The sequence below is a fragment of the Periplaneta americana genome, chromosome 11 (genome assembly GCF_040183065.1).
Source record: "Periplaneta americana isolate PAMFEO1 chromosome 11, P.americana_PAMFEO1_priV1, whole genome shotgun sequence".
NCBI classification, from domain to species: domain Eukaryota; kingdom Metazoa; phylum Arthropoda; class Insecta; order Blattodea; family Blattidae; genus Periplaneta; species Periplaneta americana.
Genome location: NC_091127.1, coordinates 121,046,387 through 121,072,718, shown reverse-complemented (window position 1 = coordinate 121,072,718; position 26,332 = coordinate 121,046,387). Strand labels below are relative to the sequence as shown.

Genomic DNA, 26,332 nt, shown 5'->3' with positions numbered 1-26,332 from the left:
ATTTCATGAACCGCGTAATAGTACTTCCTTTTGTATATATTTTGTACGAGATCACCTCTTCTTCCAGTCCACCCTATACAGAGCGCAGCTAATATCTGCATTCCGCTCGTGAGCTGTGAGCCGGCTCGGAGAGCGCAAACCTTGTGCAGGCCTGGATTACATAATATAAATCGATTCCGATACCACTGATATATCGGAATCAGTGCATAAGTTTTAGGAAACGGCCATTTCACACAGGGAATATTCGTTCAGTGGGATAATTTATTCAGAAACTTCACGCAATAAATTTACACAAAGTTATTCATACAGTGAGACTTAAAAAAAATTGACATTCTTATAAAATATTTAACCAAATACTTGCGGAAACATTCTTTCCTAGATCGGGAACTGAAATATTGTGAGTGTGTTTGATTTTGAATAATATTGTGACAGCCACGTCGAGAATCGATCACGCGTCCCGCAAAAGCGAGGGCGCGCGTGGAAGGAACGTGGCGCGAGAGACAAGGCGCGCGGAGAGAGAGGAAGGCCAGCCAGCGTCGGTGAGCACTGGAGGGGGCGGACGTAAGGGGAAAGTCTGCATGCCTTATGGCAAGGTGTGGTGCGGTGGGCCGCGGCAGAGAGGGAGAAAAACGAAGCAGTGAGAACAGAAGTCTGTAGAAGCAGAAAACTTCGAGGGTCGAAGGTTTGCGAATTGTGGTTTAACTAATAATAATGCGAGCAGCCTTCGAAGTGAGCCAGTTGTTTTTAGTATTGGACAGCGAGTTCAGCTTGTGAATCAGCAGCGCCCAGGAGTCTAGGGTTCGACATGCGAGTGAACTTGAGCAGCGTCCAGGCGGAAGCAACGCAGTTGGAAGTCTTGAATTCGAGTGCAGTGGATTGTCTCCGGAAGTCTTGAGTTCGAATCCAGTGGACTGTCTCTAGAAGTCTTTGGTTCGATATACTGTGAGCTTGAGTGAATGAGCTAGAAGAACTAGCCAAGGGAAACGAACTGTGAACTGAGAACTGACAGTTTTGTGTTGTAAATAGTGCTTTGTGAACATTAGTTGAGATTAGGAGTACATTGTTGTTCTCAATAATCCAAGTGAATTGTCATTGTCGTCTGTGGAGTGCAATAACGAATACTATGTTGCTGTGTGGAGTGAAATACCCATTGTTGACGGGAGTGTTTGAATTCAGTTATAGAAAGTCATTGTTGTTGTGAATAAAAGCAACATTATTGTGTTGAATTAAAAGTTACAATATTAACAACTTTGAATAGCACCTAGTGTGCATGTGTTGTTGGGATTTACTCGATCATTATGATCTGGTTAATTGCTTTTGTTCTTTTCTCACACATCAGGGTGAGATGTGTATCTCACAGCAGTCGCCACAAAGTTCGCACACGCAGCTAACACAGAATCGTAATATCATTTTGCCAAGCATACTGTGAAGTGTTTTCCATGCACCACAAGGCACCTAGTTAGGTACATCATTTCATAGTTGGCCTTTGTCCACTCTCTTTACATCATGGTGCTAGTTGTGAAGAAATCTTCCAAGATATCCTTCCGCTTCTGTTCTCTCTCCTGTATTGCTTCTTTGTACAGTAGATCTCTGTAGGTGGTAGCAACGTCTTCATCCTCAGGTTTCCCAGGAGATAAATTTTTCGGGCTAGAACATACACAAGACGCGACGGTATGAACTTCGACGTCCGAGCACTCTCTTTATGTATCTGGATTTCAGACATTCCAAGTCGCTCATTTGCTTCTCACTTAGGGGTTCCCATGTGAATTCTAGCACGTATATACACACTTTGGGCAGACGTTTTTGCCTCAAAGAACTTCATCGCTATTTCTAAGGACATGTCCGTTTAGACATCCTATCTCGGCTGTATATATCTCTTTCAAGTGTGCCGAGAAAGTTGTCTCTAGATGGGATCTTGAGGCCCAGCTATTTTAACTGATTTTATCTTCAGAATTTCACTATTGCGTTTTACACTCTGTCTTTGTGTTAACTTATAGCCTTTTCTGTCTTCATTTGCCCCGATTTCAATGTTTGATACCATTATTACTAGGAAGTTTGTAGCTGTTTGTAGGTGCCTTACATGCTCTGATGCCAGGGATATTTCGATAGCATACATAATTATAGATTCTTGTCTTCGTAAGTATTTTGATATATGTCCTACGTCATGTGTCAGGGCGTTGAAGAGTACAGGTCTTATTGGATCTCCCTGCAGTACGCCGTACTCAGTTTCCTTGACTCGTCCATTCGATTTTCCTGCGCTGCTATCTATCTGAATGTGGTTCTCTGCCGTTATATTTGATATCAGTCTTGTCAGCCTCGAGCTCCCTATTAAAGTTACCAAATTCGATTTGAGCAGTTTTCGGTTGCCCGAGTTGAATGTCTTGCGGTGGTCGATGTACACCATAATATATAGTCGATCCTGCTTTCCCAAGATTGTGTCTTAGATCTGAGTAGGTTGTCGATCCCTCTGTACGCACCCGGATTGTTAGTATTGTCTTTTCCTTTGTGTAGGAGTTTTAAGGTGAACTTCCTCCTGTCGTCTTGTTGTAGGCACTTATTTAAAACTGCTGTTCATGTTGTTAGTAGTGACTTTCTTTCTTTGATGCTTGTTTCTTAAGCTGTCTGCTCCAGGGACTCTGTCGTTCTTTCCCGCCATTATTGATCTTATTTCTTAGCCCATGAAAGGGGGGTCGTCTCCTGTGTTCCGTCTTCAATCCGTGTCGATGTTTTCTTAATTCATCAGTATTTCAAAAGGTGACATCTGGTTTCAACAGGCAAGTGATACCTCCTGAAAGTCTTCCTCTAAGCTTTTGTGTTGTGTACGCAGAATCATTTTTTGTTGACTGTTGCTGGATCTCTTGCGAATGTTTCAATCAGTATGCCTATGTCATATTTTCTGAAGACGTTCTCTGTCGCAGCTGATTCTGTTGCTTATTCCATTCTCGTTGAGATACCCTATGATGTCCTGCGCTGTCGTTTGGGGAATTAATTTTCGTATATGCAGCCATGCCATTCTCTCTGCTACTTGGTGTCGATTTTCGCCTTGTCTCCTTCTTCTGATGGTTTAGCTGAATGCACTTCGACTGCTTCCTCGTTCTTCTCCTGGAGTAATCTGGGTTGCTGACTGCAATGGTCAGGTTTATCCCATTCCTACTGCTAAGTTCCATCCTTTCTCCTTAGCTTTCCTGCCGTTGTTCGCTTCTCCAATTTGGTTTTATTCCATTTCCCTTTTTTTCTGTGGGTTCGAGTACTTTATCCGTTTCTAGGGTATAAATCTTCCTCATTGTTGATATCGACTGTTATACTGGCGTCATTACTCATTTAAGTACTTGAAAAATAATGTTAAATTCTATGAAGTGAAAGAAATGATTTCGTTTTGGAACAAAATGTACAGTTTCCCTGAAAAGGAATGAGACGATTGAATATTCCTAAGTCTCAGATGTAAAACACTACGCATGATCAGAGACCAGAGCACTGCTACACAAGATAACGAATATTGAGTTACTTAGATTCAAGCTATTTGGTGTGTTACTACCTTCGTTCCGGAATTCACTTCAAAAACTGCAAAAAATATGATAATATTACGTAAATAAGAGATAAATATATACGTAAATCGTGTAGTTAAATCGACAATGGACCTTCATGACTAGATCGACACTCCGCACAGAAAGTAAAGCTTTCGTGTCGTTGCAATAGCTCAGACGCTAAGATCTCTGCGTGTTGTGTAGAAGAGAGCGAGTTCGATTCTTAGTCTATATCAACGATTTTTTTTTCTAAATAACGTTGAAATAGAGTTTTACAAAGTCCTCCGATTAAGTGTTAATGATCACAGAAATTACAAAATTACAAGTTATAATATTATAAACGTTAATCTAATGAATGCATTTATACACACACACATACAATTTAAATGTGTATATATATATATATATATATATATATATATATATATTAAAAATTAACAATTAAAATGAAATTAAATATATATTCGTAAGCCACACAGACAAACGATTACAAATGTTTAGAGTCCTTAGGCCATGTCATTTGTTGAGTAATATTACAATACTTTATTAGTAGCTTTCCCATATGTGTAATAAATGCACTCGCACAAAACAATTTTTGTTAAAAGTGTGGCTTTGGATTATTTCATTCTCACCCCTTCAGTTGATTTTAACTATTTTATCTACGTGTTTAATTTAATGTGCATTCAATTTAATTCATGTTATGATTGAATGTATAAGGACTGTTGCAGTTATTGATTAATTACATATATTAATACTAACTATTAAATGCATGTGTTAAGTAACTAATTGTAGTATCTTTTGCAAAATCTTGAATGTTTAAGTTGTCAATAATATTTCTGTACTGTATACTATAAGACGTTAAAAGAATTTGCAATAGATTTGGGATCCTCTACTTTATAATCACTAATTTTAATGAAAAAATATTTTCTGTCTTAGGATATCTACAAATTTAACATTAATAATATTACGAATAAGTTTAATTGCATTATCTGGATTTTGTACTTTTCTATTCAAATGTGTTCTATTTCCTCTTTCATAAATTTTGATAAATTACACTGTACTTCTTGTAGTATTTAAGAATATGAGGATAGTTACATTGCAGCTCATTACATATAGATTCTTCTTTTTAATACATGTGATTTTTAAGTCCCTGCATTATCTACATAATTTTACTTTTGAATTTTTTCACAACCTTGAGTGGAGAACATCCACTGAAGTGATTCTGAAATGAAGTGAAAAATACAATACATTTACTCTTAATATCAGTAGTACCAGTAACATATACGTTTTTCCAAGATTCATTTTGTAGACATAAATGTAAATAATCACTAGATACAGCATTTAAAACCCTTTTTTAGTTTTTAAATTAATATTTTGAAATTGTTCAGTAACATTGGAAACAGGATTTGTTTATCATGTTCATACAAGCCATTGATGATAGGTGCTGCCGAATAGGAATTCAGTCTAATTCAGTGTACAAAACTTTTATCAATGGGTGTGCTACTTCAGCCTGTATGCTGGTGGGGAAATGAGTTTACGACTAAGATTTCCAGTTTCAAGGAGTGAATTTAATTTACTTTTGCGTTAAAGTTCCGAGAGATAATCTATGTCTATGTCACTACAGATCACAAATTCCATATGAGATTTCTAAAGTCTTTTCTTTACAAATTCAATGTTGGCTATAAATATTAATAAATATTAAGAAATATGAATGATTGTGGTTAGAAGTCTGATTTACATTATAAAAAGCAAGAAGTTACATTCCTCGGCAAGATTCGAACTTTTCGATGTTTGGTTTTGTCGTCCAACACAAGTACGGACCTATTCAATGCTTATGTTAATAACCTACAATTTAGCTGTATGAATGTGGTGTCATAACTTGGGGTTTGTTTACTTAATGTAATTAGATTTAATTTGATTAGTTTCGCAACAATTGGACTTCCTGTTATATCCTGTTTTTTAAATATTTAAGTTAGAGTTGATTTATTAACTCTTACTGTGCAGGATGACCTTTATTTCAATAATTCTATATCACGTTAAATAGTCATTGTCTACACTAAAGTATTATCATCATCCCTCATTTCTCATCTTAATGGCGAACCGACGTGACATGAGACAGCGAGTTATAGCTCTAGTTGAGGCTGGATATGGGGCTAGATCTGCTGGCCGTTTGGTCGGTGTTTCTGGAAGTACAGCCGAGAGATGGGTTCATCGTTACCAAAATTCAGGGGAGGTCGAAAATCGCCCTATTCCTGGGCTTCCCCGGATTTCTTCATTGGAAGAGGATGCTCTCTTATTCGAGGAAGTTCGACAGGACCCCTTTCGGACTGCTAACGAAATAAGAGCAGCATCTAACTTTCCCGGTTCTTCACAGACTATGATCAGCAGGTTGAGGAACCGCGGTATTAGGAGCCGGAGGGCTGAGCAAATGGAAATATTGGGGGAAGCACAAGCTGTCGACCGTCTTGCCTTCGTTACCAATCGAGTGGATTTGGATTGGAGAAATGTAATTTTCTCCGACGAAACAACCATCTCGAGTGATTACGAAAGTCCTGTCCTGTCTATCGTGAGGATGGTCTCCCACATGATCAGCTCTATGTGCACCGACGTGAAAGATCGGGGAGCTTTAGCATATTGTCACAGTCTAGTATATACAGTCGCGAAGCTCAATACGTAGTAAATATGCAAACATTAGTTTGTTGCTCACCACTAGGATCGCTAATATCGCCTTATTACAGGCAATGCAAAATAGTACCGTCACAGTCTATTGTTTCTAGCACCCTCAAAACTTAAGCTTCGTGACTGTATACAGTATTTATTTTTCAGTAGGTTATTTTACGACGCTTTATCAACAGCTTAGGTTATTTAGCGTCTGAATGAGATGAAGGTGATAATGCCGGTGAAATGAGTCCGGGGTCCAGCACCGAAAGTTACCCAGAATTTGCTCATATTGGGTTGAGGGAAAACCCCGGAAAAACCTCAACCAGGTAACTTGCCCCGACCGGGAATCGAACCCGGGCCACCTGGTTTCGCGGCCAGACGTGCTAACCGTTACTCCACAGGTGTGGACTGTATACAGTAGACTGTGATATCGTGTTGGGGTGGGTGTCTTACGATGGACCTGGCGTTATAGAACGCATCGATGGCCGGTTTAATACGGGAACTTACGAGCACATTCTGGAAAATATATTCCTTCCTTCCGCTCCTAGAACGTTTTCCCGAAGGAACATTGCTGTTCCAACAGGATAACCATCCCGTGCACTATGCCGCAAGCATTCAAAGAAGGTTTCAAAGTAGACCCGAGATCAAAATCATTAATTGGCCTCCGAAGTCACCTGATTTGAATGTCATCAAAAATTTATGGGCGGAATTGAAAAAGAGAAGGATAGCCACCTATGCCCACCGACGCCCTCGAAATCGAGACGAATTGTGGGATCAAATTGTTGAAACCTGGGAAGATCTCGCCGGGGATTATAATTTATACCACAATCTCGTGACATCCATGCCGGACCGACTTAGAGCTGTAATAGAAGCTGATGGCATGTGGACAAGATTTTAAGTTGACAGGTCTCTTTTTGTTTCTTGTGATTTTTGTTTGAGGAAAAATACTCTTAACTTTCAATTAAGATTTATTTTTTGACGAGGTTCAGCCCACTTGTAAGACCCAGAAATTGGGTATAAATTATTCATATATTTCGACAAATTAGATAGTCTAGGAACTCTGAAGAAATTAATTACACCTCAATAAAAAAAGGTTAATCTGGGATCGAACACGAGACGTTTCGGTTAAGCAGTGGAACCGACACGCTTCTATATGAGCTACCGAGACAAGACAGTGACAGCAGCAGTCTAGAATGTAGATCCCATAGCAGGCATTTGCCATTCGGTACAGAAAAGCAATGATAGCTTGTGATCCTAGATATGTTGTGAAATCGTGGCCTTAAATGGCTGTCTTCTTCGTGATTCTTATTTTGGTCCTTGTCCTTGTTGTGGTCCTCGTAATAATTCTTGCTGTATTTCTCATGGTATGTATCGTTACGTCGATATGGAGTGAACCGCGCTGTAGAACTTTACCTTCCGACGACCAAGAGTCGTCTCATTCCTTTTAAGGGTAACTGTACATGTAATACTATCTTATATTCCAGAAACCGTAACCAAAGAAGTTCATGAATTAATGGATTTGTAGGAAAAAAGCGAATTGCATAAAACAGACAATTACAGCAGTGCCAGACGATTATAAAGAAGAGATACTGAAGTCGAATGATGATGGCCATCCAGAATTCCAAAAAGTGTAGGCTGTTCGCAGGTAAGTGTAGCTGAAGCGAGCTTTAGATAATCAAGCAACTGCCACTCGTTCGCTTTTAACTTAACTTGAATTCGAAAGTGTACTGTTACCGTCAGGAGTATTACTATTCTTTTCCCTACGATATTTTCAAGAGAAGTATCAACAAAAGGCGCTAACAGCATGTATTTACAATTCTAAAACCATTAAGGAATCTTTAATAGTCTGTGAGGAATAGCTTGAGACTCTTACATGCTATAAGCTTTCTAGGTAGCCGATTGAGTGTGTGTGTAAGTTAACATTAGGAAGGAAAGAAGGAAGAAAGAATACCACTCACGTCAGTTGAAGCCTTGATTTTGTCAGTATCGGACACGCAGATATCCGAAGTGACCAGAATATTGTGACAGCGACGTGAGATTCGAACTCACGACCAGCGTCCCGCGAGAGAGAGCATATCGCGCGGGCTTCATGAAGCATGAGGGACGGCGCGCGGCGGAGAGGGGAAAGGCCCACGCGACGAGGGGAGAGTGCACGCGCAACTGCTGCATGCGGAGTAAGGGGGAATGGACCTTCCCGACCCTTCCAGAAGTGCGTCGAAGTGGAGATATCCAGATAATTCTCTACACACCTGTAGAAATTTCTCGCAACTATGATTTTGCTATAAAAGAAGAAGCGCCAGCGAACTCGAGCAGTTTTTCAGTTATTCAGTCAGTGAGTAAGCCAGAGCAAGCAAGCCAGTCAAGCAAACCGGAGTTCGACTCGAGTGTGCGTCCGCATCTGCGTCAGCATCCGAAGGCCTGAGTTCGAGTGCAGTGGACCGCAGTTGGAGGGACCTGAGTTCGAGTGCAGTGGACCGCAGTTGGAGGGACCCGAGTTCGAGTACAGTGAACTGACTCTGAAGGTCTGTGGTTCGAGATACTGTGAACTCGAGTGACTGAGATAGAAGAACTGTGAACTGAGAACTGATAGTTCTGATTTGTAAATTGTGCTTTGTAAATATTAGTTAAGATTAACAGTTCATTGTTGTTCGTACCAGTCCAAGTAAAATGTCATTGTCGTCGGTGGAGTTTTATAACGAATATTGTGTTGAGTGAAAATCCAATTGTTGACGAGAGCGTTTAAGGCGAATTGTAGAAAGGAATTATTGTTGGAAGAATAAAACCCTGTTGTGAGTTAAATAAATTTACAATATTGTGGTTGGGTTTAGTTTAGTACGATATATAGTATATTCTATTTCAATGTTATTTAGATATTATTAGAGGGTTACTATTGCTTTATTGTCTTGTCGTGTTAACTTTGTTCCCTTATAGCGGTAACAACTCGATAGTGCAAGTGGGGAGCAGTGTTTCTTCTTCGTTGAGAAGAAGTTCCATATATGTTGTAGAAATGCATCATAACAGAGAAATATTCACCTTACTTTGATATTTAATAATATAGGAATATAAAAGCAGAGTCTCTTGTTTTTTTAAGAATTTTTGTTGTCATTTGAGAGTAAAATAAACGTCTTTGATGTACTACTGCACATCATAATTGGCTCTCTTGTGGCAATGTATTGTCTTGTACGTTTGAATTACACTATGCAATATAAATTTACTTTTCTTGAAGAGAAAAAACACAAGTACGTCAAACACTTTGTGGAAAGAAGTTTGTAAATGTAGCATACAGAATCTTTGTGGCGTCGTATAAAAGTTGAATGCGTTTAATCTCTCTCTGCACTTACACAATATGCACATTTTGATACTGGTCGAGTACATTTAAGCTTTGCGGAAAATATTACAGCTGTGGAGAAAGAAAAGTGTGAAGAAGGTGACAAAGATAGTTTTCCTTTGTTGTAACAGTTTGTGATCTCCAATTCTCACAGCATAAATTTCATTTTTGGAGAACTTCTATTTATTCCTGCTTAACATATGGTTTAAAAAGGAATTTCAAGAATATAATACCGAAAGTCCAGTGCCATAGTTAAATCTGAATATCTGAATTTACTTCTGTAGACTTCGTTTCTTCTTTGAAAATGTAACAAGCTAACGGTATATCATGCGTTTCCATCAATAACTGTAACTTACACTTACGAAATAATTGCATTAATTTTTCATAAATTTAATTTACAGTTCTCTATTTACCAGCTATGCAAAAATTTTCAGCATTCAACTCTTCTCTCTTTATTTCATGACTATGATTAACTTCCATTAATACGATAGGCTTAACACCTTGTATTGCTATTAATTTAGTACAACACAACATAATGGTATATCGCCATTTTTATAGCCTACTTCCGTCTGATTAAGTTGGGCACTTCTATGTTTATAATCGTTAACAGTATATCCTTTGCTCAGAGGTCCTCACACGCACAACCTCAATACCTGGACCGATTGATCGGCGACAGAGAGCATGATCAACAGAGTTGTACTACATAATGACAGGTAAAGTTTTTTTGTGACAAAAACGAATAAAACTTTCTTAAAAGTGACCTAAGAGATTGATGATAAATCATTATGACGGATTATCAACGAAGTGGCAGAAATTCATGCATCAAGTCTAATAATAACACTGGTCAACAAAATTAAACATATTTTTTTATTGAAAGATAAAGAAAGGGCGTTTCTTACAGCACATTTCGTGCTGATTTCAAATCTGTTTTCAAAATGTTTCTATCAGCCAGAGTTTTTGAATAATTCTATGAAATGTAATTCAGACTTTTCTAGTATTGATGCCTTGTAACATTTTACCTAAAATGTGTGAGATATAGATTTTAGGCTATACTTCGCTTGATAAACATCTCTTTTTAGTGTCCAGTAGTAGTCTGACAGAATATTTGGGCTCCATTTTTTTCTGGTAGCGTCTTTCCATTTCACAAAAATTCTGATGAAAACGTTCCACATGTTCGTAGCTCATTACCCGAAGGCTTTGAGGAAAGAAAAAATAGATGAGAATCCAAAAAGTTATTTGGAGACATATTACACATCATCATGCTATAATTCTGAATCAGCTCGCTGAAAAGCTCTTTGTAATCTCTGATCTGTGGTTCCTAGAAAGTAACAGTCTGTTGAATGATTCTTAGGTTTCCGTCATATCATTGGAACTGAAAAAGCCATATGACGGATCCTCTTAGCCAAATAGTTAATAGAATTTCATGGACCGCAATAGATTTCAGGGGCCCAGTTCATGTCCTCATCTATTTTACAACGAAAAGAACACTCGTAAGCTCTTTTAACTAGTATAGTAAAATTCAAAGTTAACTAATCACAACATAATAAAAATTGTTTATGTTATTTATACAGTATTTTTTAGGTATGTTTCACTTTATAAGATACATTTACCACACTAAAAATTAGGACAAAAAAATAAAAGAAACTTTTTTCATAAATGTAAGTTGTAACTCAACTAACTAACTAATTAATGCTCTCACAATCTAATGAGGAATAAAATGTATTTTTATGAATTCTGACTTCACAGGGAACAATGATCTAAAGTCATAGGTCAATTGTTAAAGAAGTGAAATGACATATTTGGAATATTTTCTTTCCATTAGCATGTTAAGGACTGTATAGGCTATATTGTAACTTTCATTCAACAATGATGTGACTTTTATTTCTAACTTTAATCACACACCCGTCAACAATGGTATTCCACTCAACACAGCAACACAGTAGTCATTAATGCACTCCTCCGAACGACAATGACAATTCACGTGTATTATTGAGAAGAACAACAATGTACTTCTAATTTCGACTAATGTTCACAAAGCACTAATTGCAAGACAAAACTGTCAGTTCTCAGTTCACAGTTCGTTCGCCTTGGCTAGTTCTTCTAGCTCACTCACTCAAATTCACGGTACGTGGAACCCCAAGCCTTCCAGATAACAGTTCACTGCACTCCGAATCGAAACCTTTCAGATACAGTTCAATGTACTTCGAACCCAAGACTACCGGGTACGCCGCACTCGCCTGGATGCTGCTACAATTGCGGACCTACTCAAGTTCACTGCACATCGAACTCAGGTTCACCTTGCTTGAAGACTAGTTAGCTCTCTCACGGCTTGCAAACTAAACTTTTTGCGGCTCACTTGCACCTTTTCTATTAATTAAACCACACGTTCTCGAATGTACTGCATCGCGTAGCTTCTGCGAAACGTGGGGAGGATAGCGCTTCTAGAGGCTTCTCCTGCTTTCTCCGCTCAGTCGCAGTCGCTTTTCTTTCCCTCTTACTTCGCACTGCGGCTAGCGTCTCGTAGCTTTCCTTCTCCTCGCCTCGCACCGCGCCATAGTGCCCACCGAAGCTCGAGCCTCGCCTTCCTGCGCCCTTCCTTCTGCCGGACGCGCGCGCGACTTCCGAGGCAATCAGACATCAGCAGAACTTTCCAGACGGGTGCCACAATATCAATAAAATCCATTTTTGTAAAAACACAAAAAAAAATGGTGGGTGGTAGAAAAATTCTGGCTTCCTTTATTGGAATCAGCAGATGAAATTACATCAGAAACAGGAGAAATTTTACATTTAACAAAATCACTCTTGACCAGTGTTATTTAAGCCAGGGACGTCAGACGCGTGCATACAGTTTACTCTGACAAGGAATCCAGGGACCTTCCGCTTACAGATTCGCATCTAAGCATACGATAAAAAAAATTATAGGCCTACGTCACTGTTTCACCTCGTTTGAAGGACAAAAATGCCCGCACTTGACAAATCTAGTTTGAGCTGTACTCACCGGGCCGATTGCTAAAATTATTCCCCTAGCGAGTCCGTCGAAAGTTCGGCCAATTATCAGCATTCCGACATTCTGAGCACCCGCTATTGTTGCCCATCCGATGATGTAGCCAATTTGACCCAACATTATCGCCTTCCGGCGACCCCAAATGTCCATGAATACACCACCACCCAAAGATCCAATGGGGGACGCAATTGAGTACATACTGGCTGTGGAAACGAGAGTTACACATTATGTAGAAAGATACCACATATGGACATTCCCTAATTTCTCCTCGATTCTCTCCAAATTAGCAATAGTTCTGGAATAATCTGAATGCTCCTTTATGATTCTGGTCTGATCGTGCGTTACTGTTAGCAATGAGTTACACTCACCACGTAAACCATAACGCCACACTGCACCACTTTTGACGGTTTTATGTTTGGAAAACATGATAATTTTTGAAAATACAGCAGAACCAAGTATCTAAATGACAGAGGAGTTGTAATTGTGGTGGGCAAATCCAAGGTTGTGAGGTTGTGCTCGGAGTAATAAGATCTTCCCGTCATTGTACCATTATTCTCTGTAATTTCTTTCGTTTTCATCTGTGTCTAGAAAATGTCGCGCGATATGTGGTTACGTGATGCCGAATAGATCGTCGCGAACTTATAAGTAATGTAAGAAGTAGTGAAAATACTTCGAATTGAAAGTAGTAGAAACCGTAGGAAAACAATACATTATTGTGGAAAGGAAAAAGTTAAAAATACATTCTGTATGATAACTAATATGCAAACATTCTGATGGGGGAGAAAAAAAAGTTAAATATTTTTCTTCCACCATGTTAATAATGCCAGAAGAAGTGTTTATATTAATTTTGGTCGCTCGACCGCAATTACGAGGGTCGTAAAAACAAGTTAACAGAAAGAAAACACAATTTCATTGGAAAATTTTATTGTAACAGACACAGCATTGTTGAGCTATTTTTCAGCATATTTCCCACCTGAACTGAGATATTTGTCGTATCATGGGATCGACAGAGATGTGCAGACGGCTGTCAAACGCTGGTTCCGATCCCAGGCAGCTGACTGCTACGATATAGGGATGCAAAAATTGTTCCCATGGTATGACAAATGTCTCAATTCCAGTGGGGGATATGTTGATAAATAGTGCAACAGTTGTTGTATCTGTTTCAGTAAATCTTTTCATGCAATTGTGCTTCTTTTCTAAAAACTGCCCCAGAGAAAATCACTTTCTAGACGGCCTCGTAATTGCGGTCGAGTGGGAAAAATTTGTATGAGCACTTCTTTTGACATTATTAACATAGTGGAGGAAAAAATATTTTTTATGTGACCCCATCAGAATGTTTGCTTGCAAATCAAGCTTTCAAGTAACTTATAACTCCCTGTAAAGTTGATTTGAATAATTTTGAGGGAAAATTGTTCCGGGGCCGGGTATCGAACCCGAGATCTTTGGTTAAACGTACCAACGCTCTACCAACTGAGCTACCCGGGAACACTACCAGACACCGATCCAATTATTTTTCCCTCTACATCCACAGACCTCAAACAACAATTTTTCCCTCGAAATTATTCAAAACAACTTTACAGGGAGTTATACCTGAGAGATTGATTTGAATAATACAAGTCACTGTTCGTTAACAGAAAACCACAATTTAAATCACATAGAGTTAGTGTGTACTCAATGTTGGTTGCTTGACGGTCATCAGCCCGTTTTGAGGTCTGTGGATGTAGAGGGAAAAATTGGATCGGTGTCTGGTAGAGTTCCCGGGTAGCTCAGTTCGTAGAGCGTTGGTACGTTTAACCAAAGCTCCCGGGTTCGATACCCGGCCCCAGAACAATTTTATCCTCGAAATTATTCAGAATGTTTGCTTGTAAGCTTACTTTCTCTGGTATTTGGCGAAATTTTGACGAATTCCTGTGAACCCGATACAACTGTTAGAAATTGTAATCTTTGTGACGAATCGTAATTGTTACGAATTGTAATTCTGCGCCGATTTGTAACTGTGAAAAATACATTTGCTGCGATTTACTCGGACCCTTTTCTCTCAAATAAATCTTCATTTACATATTTCTTCCTTTCCACTTTATAACTTTACATTTCAATATCTCTGGAAACTTTATTTTGTCTAAATTATGAAGCAGAATGTTGCTTGAATTATACTGCAATACTGAGGCAGAAAGGCTGTTTTCAAGCTCTTCAGTTACATACCTATAAACGAGCCTGTTTGTTCGTCTACGAAGAGGGTGCTGTTCTCTTCCTGCAGATGAGGTATTAAAATAACGGTATGAGATGTGCTCATTCCAAATGCCATGGCGCCCACACAGGTAGATATGACGATGACCATCTACAATATGGAAACAAGACAAATAAAATCAATTCTGACGATGGGCATTTAAACTCAGAACATGAAAAATGTAGTAATGTTAACGAAGTAATTTGTATTTATTTGTTATTTATTTGATTTTTAGGATTCAATTGCAAAACAAATCAAGAATATTGTTAAACCCTGAAAAGATTTTCAGTATAACGTCTATTCCTACGTACTTTCATCAAGGTCTTATAAGAAGGCTGGTCATTTTCTCTTTTATTATTTAATATCACAGTCTATACTCTATACGAAGTATTACTTTATCTCTTACACTAAACTCATTCACCTTACTACAACGCCACAGAGAGCGACCTTGAACATAATTTAAGTGTGAAAGGAAAGATAACATGCTTGTAGTTAATATACATATTCATAGCAGAAAATATAAGTTCCATTGTGAAATCACTAGCTAGTCATGACTAAAACTGAGTATTTAAATTAGAAGAAAAATACCACTATTATTGTAAGTTATTCCGTAGACATAAGTTCTTTACTGAAAAACAACAAAAAAGAAACATATAAAATAACAAAACAGCCAAAAATTTATGACGAAATATGTATATCTACCTTAAGAATATTGTACACATTTTAATGGTATGTGGGAGCGGATTAATTGAAGATATGCGGCCAGAGAGTGGACCAATTAGTTCAAATAATAATATGTAGTATTCCGCCTTGAGTTAATATACACTATAAAGAATACTTTTTTTATTTTCGAATCCAATGTTGTCACATACATAAAAGCGAAATCATTTGTAAAAATATCAGATTGATAAAAAGGTCCACTGGGGATATTATAGGTTACTAGAGACAACAATGAATCTCTTTTAAAAAGTGAAAGAAATTTTGTTATTGCTTTAAAGTGAGTAAATACCGGATTATATTGGCGTGAGGTTAATGTTGAAAGAATAAAATATAGAACCACTATTTTTATGACGCCTCAACGTTAAATGCCTACATTACATAATATTATTACTGTAAATGCCTTAGTGGGGGGTGGGGAGAATCATGACGAATGAAAACTGTGATACAGAAGTTGCATAATATTCTTTTTCTCAAAATAAATAAATGAAATTGAATCAATATAGCTTCGTTATAGAACATTCATGTACTGGTTGCTGATGACTAAATGTTGAGAATGCCAGGTTTTTCCAATACTGTATTGAGTTGGATTTAAGCTAGTTTTTCCCGAAATGTTCACTATACAGGTATATCTATAACATGCTTTCGGTCATCACCTTTATTGATGTCCACATAAAATGGTGTTGGGGAGAGCAGGTTGATAATATCACGGGTAAAGCATGGAGAGTATTTCACTTTATTTTGAGAATCTTGAAAAAGGCTAACCTAAATCGAGGGAAATAACATATCTAACGTTAGTGAGACCGCTAATGGAATACAGAACTACATGTTGAGATCCCCATAGAATATATCAGATAAATTCCTTACAAAGAATCCGGTATAGGGCAGCTAAATCTATTAAAGGTAATAGAGGAGACGGGAATGATACGATAAAAGAAATTAAATGGGAAACATTGGGAAACAGACGTAGAAAAACTAGAATAACATCATTGTACAGAGCACACCGACGTCAAAAAGCATGGATAGACATAACGGCTCGGTTAGAGAAGCCAACGTACTATAGGAAGAAGGAAAATGATTTTAAAATCGAATGTAGGAAACAGGAAACGGATGCATTTAAATTCTCATTTTTAAATCGAACTATAAATGATTGGAATGACCTACCTGCAGCGGTCTTTGAGGGCTGTCCTTCCTTAAGCAGATTTAAAAATAAATTTAAAATTGTGTATAAAGTGTAAATTGAAAAGAAAGAGACGTTACATAACTTAAGGTGGCATGTATTTACTTAGCCTGACGAGTTATTCCGTTGGTTTGACTTTTAACTTATTTTAAAATAGCTTGTAAGGTTGTCTTAGACTACAAATGTTCAGTTTAATATAGTTCTGTTTATAAGTATGAATAAGAGTGTAATTGTTTTCTTATTTGAACTGTTGTATAGTGAAGCGTGATGAGTCAGTGAAGTTATGGTTTACAATGGCAGTGAATAGTTTCGATCAGTGATAATTTATAGTGTGTTCTATAGTGTCAGTGAAATGTGTCATAGTGCCAGTGCAGTGAGTGAGATGTGCCATAGTACCAGTGCAGTGAGTGAGATGAGAGTGAACTGAAAGGTTATCATTATCAATGTTAACCTTATATAGGGCCTATACATATGTGGGTTGTAATAGAAAATTAGGTTCACTTATTAATTCGGATATCTGTATTATTATTAATGTAATTTTTGTGTATTATTTGTTTTTGTGTATTATTTGTATTGTGTATTTTAATTGAAGGGATCAGTAGAAAAAGGGACCTAGGCCTATCCTTCATTTTTTCGGAAATAGAATTACTTGCATAAGGTGAAAGTTCAACTATTATTCTATTAATTCAGTATCTTATTTAAGTGTAGAATAGGCCTATTCTAAAGTATAAAGTCGCTTAATATTTAGAAACTACAGGCACGGTTGAAAAAGTAGCTATCCCACAAAATAATGGAAGCTTTAATCTTATTGGTTAGCTCCTTTGCCAACTGGCCAATAGGAAAGAACGTTTTATATCATTATGGAAAATCAAGATGCTGACTCTGTTAAGCATATTGAGGTTATAATTGATGAAAATAGATAATCTGTGATAAAAACACCGAAGAAAAGCAAATATGTCCAGACGCATAAAACGAGAACATTAGAAAGAAGGCAAAGATTAGTGGAAAAGAATATATATATATATATATATATATATATATATATATATATATCTTAATGTATAAAATTTAATGTGGGTATGTATGTGTGTGTGTATATTCTCTATACAAATCTACACGCTTTGACCGATATGTGCCAAAGTTTGCACATTTAACCTTCATAACCAGGAGAAGAACATAGGCTACATTAAAATTGTGCAAATGGAAGTTAGATTAATTAAAATTGTAAAAAATAAAAATAAATAGATCAAATATTCACGTATAATATTAAAATGCAAAATCTTCTACAGTCAATTGTTTTTTTATTATTGTCTGTTGTATTCAACATCGACTTTCACGAGGCCATGGAAATTTTAACACGAAATTAAATTACATTGTTGTTACACATCATGAAGGCTAAAACTAGATAATTCATGCAATAACTATATTTACGCAGTCCAGGACTGTAATTCCTCGATGCAGTTCTGTAGATAGTGAGCAGACTGTTTTATACAACTGAATTCTAGAATTCTTTGAAACTAGAAGGTTTGCTACCACATAATTTACTTAATATTGAATAACCAATAGTACTATTGCGAAATATTGACCCACCAAAAGTATGCACGAATAAGAATTGGTGTGAAAAACTCATAGGAAACGTAATAGAATTGGTAATATTAACTGCAAAAATAAAAGGAGATGTCTTTATTCCACGTATTGCTAGGCTACTCATTCAACTGCAATTTCAATGCCACAAGCATTTGTAATGGCCATATTAAAATGAAGCTCAAGGACAATCGTTGAAAGTTGCAGACATTAACTTAAAAACTGCGTGTTTTTCACATCCTCAACTATATTTTATACAAGAAGTGAAAAAAAAAAGATTTTACACATCAATAAGCAATCCAATGATCCTTTTGTCATGTTGCTGATGTGGTATGTGAATGTACATAAGCCTAATAAAAATAACATTGTATTAATTCTCAAAATATTGTTGTTCACGTTGCAAATTTAGTATGTTAAGCGTTGTGGAAATAAAAATCTCTTAATTTCTAAAATATCGGTAGGCCTATACGTTTCTCAGAATATTAGTCTTTATGTTAAAAATGACTTATTGCGAGTTTATATTGTATCTGTATTCTGTGTTTAAAATAATAATTAATATAATATGTTCTGAATTTATGAGATATAGTTTCAAGTTATATTAAAAAAAACTGGGTATGAAATAGGCTAAGTGGGTGTAGAGCGTTCAAGAGGTAAAAAAGTCTTCCAATATAAATTAACCTATATATGTTTATATTGATTGAATGCTGAAACTGATCAGAAAGAGAAGGAATTATATTTTCGTTGGGTTATACTTTGTTTATAGTTTGATTTTTCTATTACATTATTTGTATTTCTGGTGGTGCGGAAGAGAAGGCCTAATGGCCTTAACTACACCAGAATAAATAAAATAAATAAATAAATACAAATAAATAAATTTAAAACAACAGTTTAACGTCAGGCACATGATGAAATGTTTTCTTTTCGTTGCCTGATTTACAACTGTTGTAAATTGAGTTAACTCTGGCAGGCATTTGGCTAAGGAGTTTATTAATTCATGTAAGTGACGTTAAGTAAAGATTCATCTTTATGGGCGAGGAAAGCTTAGAAAAGACAATTAGTTTTGGTTGTGTATAGTTAGGTTTCCGAGATTTCCGAAAATTTAATAACCAGTTTAATTAAAACTAGAAGCAGAAAGGAAAACCCGGGCAACGCCTAGTACTTTCAGCTAGTATATATATATATATATATATATATATATATATATATATATATATATATATATATATATATCTTCTTAATATTTAAAATTGAATGTGGGTATGTATGTATGTATGTATGTATGTATGTATGTATGTATGTATGTATGTATGTATGTATGTATGTATGTTCTCTATACAAATCTACACGCTTTGACTGATATGTGTCAAAGTTTGCACATTTAACCTTCATAACCAGGAGAAGAACATAGGCTACATTAAAATTGTGCAAATAGAAGTTAAATTAATCTAATATATAAAAGTGAATGTGGGTATGTATGTATGTATGTATGTATGTATGTATGTATGTATGTATGTATGTATGTATGTATGTACGTATGTATGTTCCCTATACAAATCTACACGCTTTGACCAATATGTACCAAAGTTTGCACATTTATCCTTCATAACCAGAAGAAGAACATAGGCTATATTAAAATTGTTAAATTGGATGTTAAATTTATTAAAAAAGTAAAAAAATAAAAATAAATACGATCAAGCATTCATGTATAATACTAAAATGCAATCTTCTATAGTCAATTGTTCTCTATTATTGTCTGTTTTATTCAACATCGACTTTCATGAGGCCATGGAAAAAGCAAAACGATATAAAGTAACATTGTAGATACATCATGAAGGCCAAAATCTAGACAATTTATTCATGCAGTAAGTATCCTTATGCAGTCCAGAACCGTATTATGTGTTTCTCGAGACAGTTGTAGATAGTGAGCAGACTGTGTTTTATCAAACTGAATTCTTAAATTCTTTGAAATCACAAGGATTGCCAACACATTATTTAATACTTAATATTGAATCACCATTAGTACTATTGCGAAATATTGATCCACAAGAACTATGCAATGGAACAGGAATTGGTGTGAAAAAACTTATGCCAAACGTAATAGAAGTGACAGTATTAACTGGCAAGGAAAGGAAAAGATGTTTTTATCCCACATATTCTTATGATAGCCAGTAACATGCCATTCGATTTTAAGCAACTGCCATTACAGTGCAACTAGCATTCGTAATGACCGTAGTAAAATAAAGCTCAAGGATAGTCGCTCAAAGTTGCAGACATTCACCTAAATCTCCGTGTTTTTCATATTGTCAATAATTGCGTAACTTGCTTCCAAGTGAGCACAGCTAAACATATATACATATTTATACAAAAGACGGGAAAACGAATTGTATGCATATCAATGAGACTTTTGTCATGTTCCTAATGTAGTACGTGAATATACGTAAACCCACTGAAAATAAGACATTAATTTACATTTTCTTTATTTTTGTTCATTTGAATTGATTGGGATGCCGATATTTTAAATCCAAGATTTGGACGGCTATCATTTCGATATACTACTTAATTCTAAAATATATATCTTTCAAAATATTATTGCCCATGTCCAATAATGTGTTATTGCGAAATTTTATCTGTGTAATCAGGTTGCCAGTGTAGTATGTCAAGCGTTGTGGAAAGAACGGTGACTTCATTTTCTATAACATAGGATGTCTTTCAGAATATTATTATTTATGCTGAACAATAACTTCTTGCAAAATTATACTCTATCTGCATTCTGTATATAAAATAAAAATTAATATATTTAATATGTTCTAAATTTGTTAGATATTATATCTTAAGTCATATTTTAAAAAGCCCTGGTATGATATAAGCGGGCGTACAGCTGTCAAGGGGTAAAAAATATTCCAATATAAATTGAATTACATACGTACAGTATATATTGATTCTTTGGTACGACCGATAGATAAATTTAGGCTCACGATGACACCCCAACGATTCAGACTGGGAACAAGGGAATTCTCTAATTACCATCAGCTGTCTCTGAAGTTCAAGTGAAAGCACACATAGACATGAAATTACGTGAAATGTATGTCAGCACAGCTTCAGTTAAATGTACAGATCTTATAATTATTTTTTCTCTGCCTCTGTACAACGTCACATTTGTGGCGGGGAAGAAAGGAGACAGCAGAAAAATTAATGGTGTTTAATACGCTAACAGCCACGACTAAGATAAGCACTTGAAATTTAGCGGTAACTGACCAGCAGAGATAAATAAACAAAACAAATAAATATACAAATTTAAAACAAAGTTGAACGTCAGGCACAAGATGAAATATTTTCTTTTCGGTGCCTGATCTACAATTGTTTTAAATTTAGTTAAACCTGGCAGGCATTTGGCTAAGGAGTTCATTAATTCATGTAAGTGACGTTAAGTGCAGATTCATCTTTATAGGCGAGGAAAGCTTAGTAAAGACAATTCGTTTTGGTTGTGTACAGTTAGGTTTCCGAGATTTCCGAAAATTTAATAACCAGTTTAATTAAAAATAGAAGCAGAAAGGAAAACCCGGGCAACGCCGGATGCTTTCTGCTAGTAATATATAAATTTGAATGTGGGTATGTATGTGTGTGTGTATGTTCTCTATACAAATATACACGCTTTGACCGATATGTGCCAAAGTTTGCACATTTAACCTTCATAACCAGGAGAAGAACATAGGCTACATTAAAATTGTGCAAATGGAAGTTAAATTAATTAAAATTGTAAAAAATAAAAATAAATAGATCAAATGTTCACGTATAATATTAAAATGCAAAATCTTCTAGAGTAAATTGTTTTTTATTACTGTCTATTGTATTCAACATCGACTTTCACGAGGCCTTGGAAATTTTAACACGAAATTAAATTACATTGTTGTTACACATCATGAAGGCTAAAACTAGATACTTCATGCAATAAGTATCTTTACGCAGTCCAGGACCGTAATTCCTCGATGCAGTTCTGTAGATAGTGAGCAGACTGTTTTATACAACTGAATTCTAGAACTCTTTGAAACTAGAAGGTTTGCTACCACATAATTTACTTAATATTGAATAACCAATAGTACTATTGCGAAATATTGACCCACCAAAAGTATGCACGAATAAGAATTGGTGTGAAAAACTCATAGGAAACGTAATAGAACTGGTAATATTAACTGCAAAAATAAAAGGAGATGTTTTTATTCCACGTATTGCTAGGATACTCATTCAATTTTAAGCAACTGCAATTTCAATGCCGCTAGCATTTTTAATGGCCATATTAAAAAGAAGCTCAAGGACAATCGTTGAAAGTTGCAGACATTAACTTCAAAACTACGTGTTTTTCACATCCTCGCTATATTTTATACAAAGAAGGGGGGGGGGAGATTTTACACATATCAATAAGCAATTCAATGATACTTTTGTCATGTATGTGAATGTATATAAGCCCACTGAAAATAGCACTGTATTAATTCTCAAAATATTATTGTTCACGTCCGAAAACGTGTTGCTGTGAAATTATATCTGTATAATCACGTTGCAAATGTAGTATGTTAAGCGTTGTGGAAATAAAAATCTCTTAATTTCTAAAATACCGGTATGCCTATACTTTTCTCAGAATATTAGTCTTTATGTTAAAAAACGACATTGCGAGTTTATATTGTATCTGTATTCTGTGTATAAAATTAGAATTAATATAATATGTTCTGAATTTATGAGATAGAGTTTCAAGTTATATTAAAAAAACTGGGTAGGCCTATGATATAAGCGGGTGTACAGCGGTCAAGAGGTAAAAAATCTTCCAATATAAATTAAATTATATATGTATATATTGGTTCGATGCTGAAACTGATCAGAAAGAGGAGAAGGAATTATATTTTCGTTGGGTTTCACTTTGTTTATAGTTTGATTTTTCTATTACTTTATTTGTATTTCTGGTGGTGTGGAAGAGAAGGCCTAATGGCCTTAACTACACCATAATATATAAATAAATATACACAAATGAATAAAACAAATAAATAAATAATTAACAACAAATAGATACATAAAAAATAACTATATATATTTAAAACAACAGTTTAACGTCAGGCACATGATGAAATGTTTTCTTTTCGGTGCATGATTTACAACCCTGAGTTAATCCTGGAAGACATTTGGCTAAGCAGTTCATTAATTCATGTAAGTGACGTTAAGTAAAGATTCATCTTTATGGGCGAGGAAAGCTTAGTAAAGAAATTCGTTTTGGTTGTCTGTAGTTAGGTATCCGAGAATTCCGAAAATGTAATAACCAGTTTAATTAAAAATAGAAGCAGAAAGTAAAATCCGGGCAATGCCGGGTACTTTCAGCTAGTATATATATATATATATATATATATATATATATATAAATATATATATATATATATATATATATATATATGGAAAGGATGTACCAGCCAAATTACGATTAAATGTGATCTGTTGCAAAAGAGAATGATGCAAAAAGGAATACTTGGCACATTGACATCTCCCAACTTTTTCTAGTAACCAAGTTACTATATGATTTTCAGTTCTATATCTCAAATCAGAAAGAGCGATTTGTTCTTATTTTGAAAATGAAAAATCAGTGATTTAATTCTGTTTCAAAATACAGACAAAATGGAACTCAGCAGTCAAATGATAAACGTGTGCAAATTTGTATCATTTTCATACAAAATGGTTATTCCTTATATGATGTACATTCTTGCTGTTCAGTTCAATTTTATTGGTTTCTTGGCTTATTTCCTTAAAAAAAAAAAAAAACGATAGAATTATAGTTCCATATAATGTTTGATTGCTTGTTGTTCATAATTGTTTCTTTATGGACGCATCATTTGAGGAGTTTGGTATCAAAATTGGACAACTCCACTTCTGCTTTTTTTACAGGAGAGGCGAAAAACTAGATCCTTTTAAACCAATGTCACCGTTATACGTACATTTGTTTTAAACATTCTCATGAGTCATGGAAATATTTTTTCAGTCTCAAAATGTGATTAAAATTAATATTCAGGTCGAAATTTAAATTTAAAAATGAGTTGTTTATCTCTGAAACTAAGTCATGGAGTTGTCTGTTTTTGAAACCAAATGAAGCCATATTTAAAGTGAAATTGTCTACTTTGGAATTAAGTCTCTTCTAACTCGGTTTCAAAGCAAATTTACGAAAAACAGTACCGATTCATCCACAAAGCGATTATATAAACAATCAGCCATGTTGGATTCGCGATGCATTATGGGAAAACGTGGTACGAATGTGGTCTTCTCATTGGCTACTGAAGGAATTGTCCTTATTTGAAACCAAGTCACAGTGGATTTGCGTACATTTTGATTCTAAAGCGCATAATTAAGCGCTATTTTCGCTCTGTTCTATCCCTTTTTGAACCTGAACAGTTCCAGGATCGCATTCAACACACAAAATTCTATGAAAAACAATCAATATCTCGAAATCGCAAAAAAATGGAGTTGTCTAACTATGATACTATGCTCCTCATTTAGCCTACATATTTTTGTACGTTCATCCACTTTGAAACACATTCAATAAGCATTCAAAATAGATATATCTTAACATTTTTACTGAAGTTTTACCTTCAACATTTCAATAAGCATTCAAAATAGATATATCTTAACATTTTTACTTACGTTTTACCTTGAAAATTTCATAAACATTTATCTCAGAGTTTTTTTTTTTTCTTTTGCAGGTGTGTTAGCCCTCCATTCTGCGCCATAAGTAAGTAAAAGACCAAACAAGTAACATAATCATTCAACATAGCCTACAGTAAAGGACTTCATGTTTTATGATACACATTGTGTGGAATCTTCATTAGGCATTCCCAATCATATGGTTTTCTGCCTCAAAATTGTCGTGTTTAAACGTTGTGAGTCGTGTCGGTATGGCTGTCTTCATTCGGATGTCGTATATTATGTATGTTGTTATTGTTTACTTTATTTGTGAGTTTGTAGTGGCTTTGACTCCATGTTCCAAAATGTATACGTGGATTAAAGTGGATATCCTGAGAGAAATATGAACTCCATGGTTGAATGCATTTCAAAATTGAACTTACCTGTGGTAAAAGTGGTCTTGATGTAGGAGAACTAACAACATCTAAAGGGGAATCTTCAGAATAGTTTTCTTCATTGCATTTTTGGTTTATATCAGTCAAAAGAATTTCGTTTGTGGCTTCTTGAATTTTCTTTTCACCTTGCTCTTGAGTACTGGAAATAAATACAATACAATTATTGCAGTATATTGTTAAGTTTGTAAATATAGTGTGTCATGTTACGTACATTTGTAATCGTTATAACATTAAAAATCTGAATGAAGAGTGTAATGCTGAAAGACGAAATTATTGGTCACAAACACTTACATAATAATTAATTATATTATTGCGTGCACAATGAGTTTGTCATTCATCTTTAAATGCTAAATATAATTCAATTTTCTTATTAATTCAACGAAATTACTTTTATTTTTGTAAATAACGACAAACGTTTGTATAAAAATACTTAGGAATTACGAGTATATGTAAGATCATTTATTTCTGTTAATGGTAAAATACAACACTGGTTGTCGGCAATCAACATCAAATTAAAAATTATATAGGAATAGTGCTTATAAGGATATCAACACAAAGATATTCAAGTTTGATGCAATATCCGAGTCTGCCGCCTGGGATCGGAACCATTGTGTGACAGCCGTTTGTATCTCTCTGTCACTGTGAAAATGCAGACCGTACAGGAATTTCTTGAACTATAAGAAAAGATTGTAATCGCTAGGAGTGAGATCCGGGCTGTACGGTGGTTGTTGAAACACCTCCCACAGAACTCCTGCAGAAGATCTGTTGTGCGCCGAGGCATATGTGGACGAGCGATTACCATAGTTTCCTGCACCTCAAGAAATTTCTGTCCGGTCAGTATTTTCACAGTGACAGAGAGGTGCAGACGATCCCAGACGGCAGACTTCTACGACACAGAGATACAGAAGATGATCCCACGGTATGACAAAAGTCTCAGTTCCGGTGAGCAAAATCTTGAAAAATAGCTCAACAATTGCTGTATCTGTTTAAACAAATCTTGCCAT

General features: G+C 35.6%; 1 protein-coding gene across 1 annotated transcript; it reads right to left on the bottom strand.

Annotated features, from left to right (window-relative positions):
- Positions 1 to 3,021: 3,021 nt before the first annotated feature.
- Positions 3,022 to 25,458, bottom strand: LOC138708544 (facilitated trehalose transporter Tret1-like). Its single transcript, XM_069838660.1, has 4 exons — positions 25,317 to 25,458; positions 14,720 to 14,855; positions 12,483 to 12,720; positions 3,022 to 3,124 (listed from the first exon to the last, which is right to left on the bottom strand). The coding sequence occupies exons 2-4, from the start codon at positions 14,853 to 14,855 to the stop codon at positions 3,022 to 3,024; spliced, it is 477 nt and encodes a 158-aa protein (XP_069694761.1). The 5' UTR covers positions 25,317 to 25,458.
- Positions 25,459 to 26,332: the final 874 nt, after the last annotated feature.

Coding starts and splice junctions, on each gene's coding strand:
- LOC138708544 (XM_069838660.1), bottom strand. CDS start 14,855: ATGGTCATCGTCATATCTACCTGTGTGGGCGCCATGGCATTTGGAATG. Junction 12,721..14,719: donor ACAAACAGGCTCGTTTATAG/GTATGTAACTGA, acceptor TCGTTTCCACAG/CCAGTATGTACTCAATTGCG. Junction 3,125..12,482: donor GCTCAAACTAGATTTGTCAA/GTGCGGGCATTT, acceptor TGACCATTGCAG/TCAGCAACCCAGATTACTCC.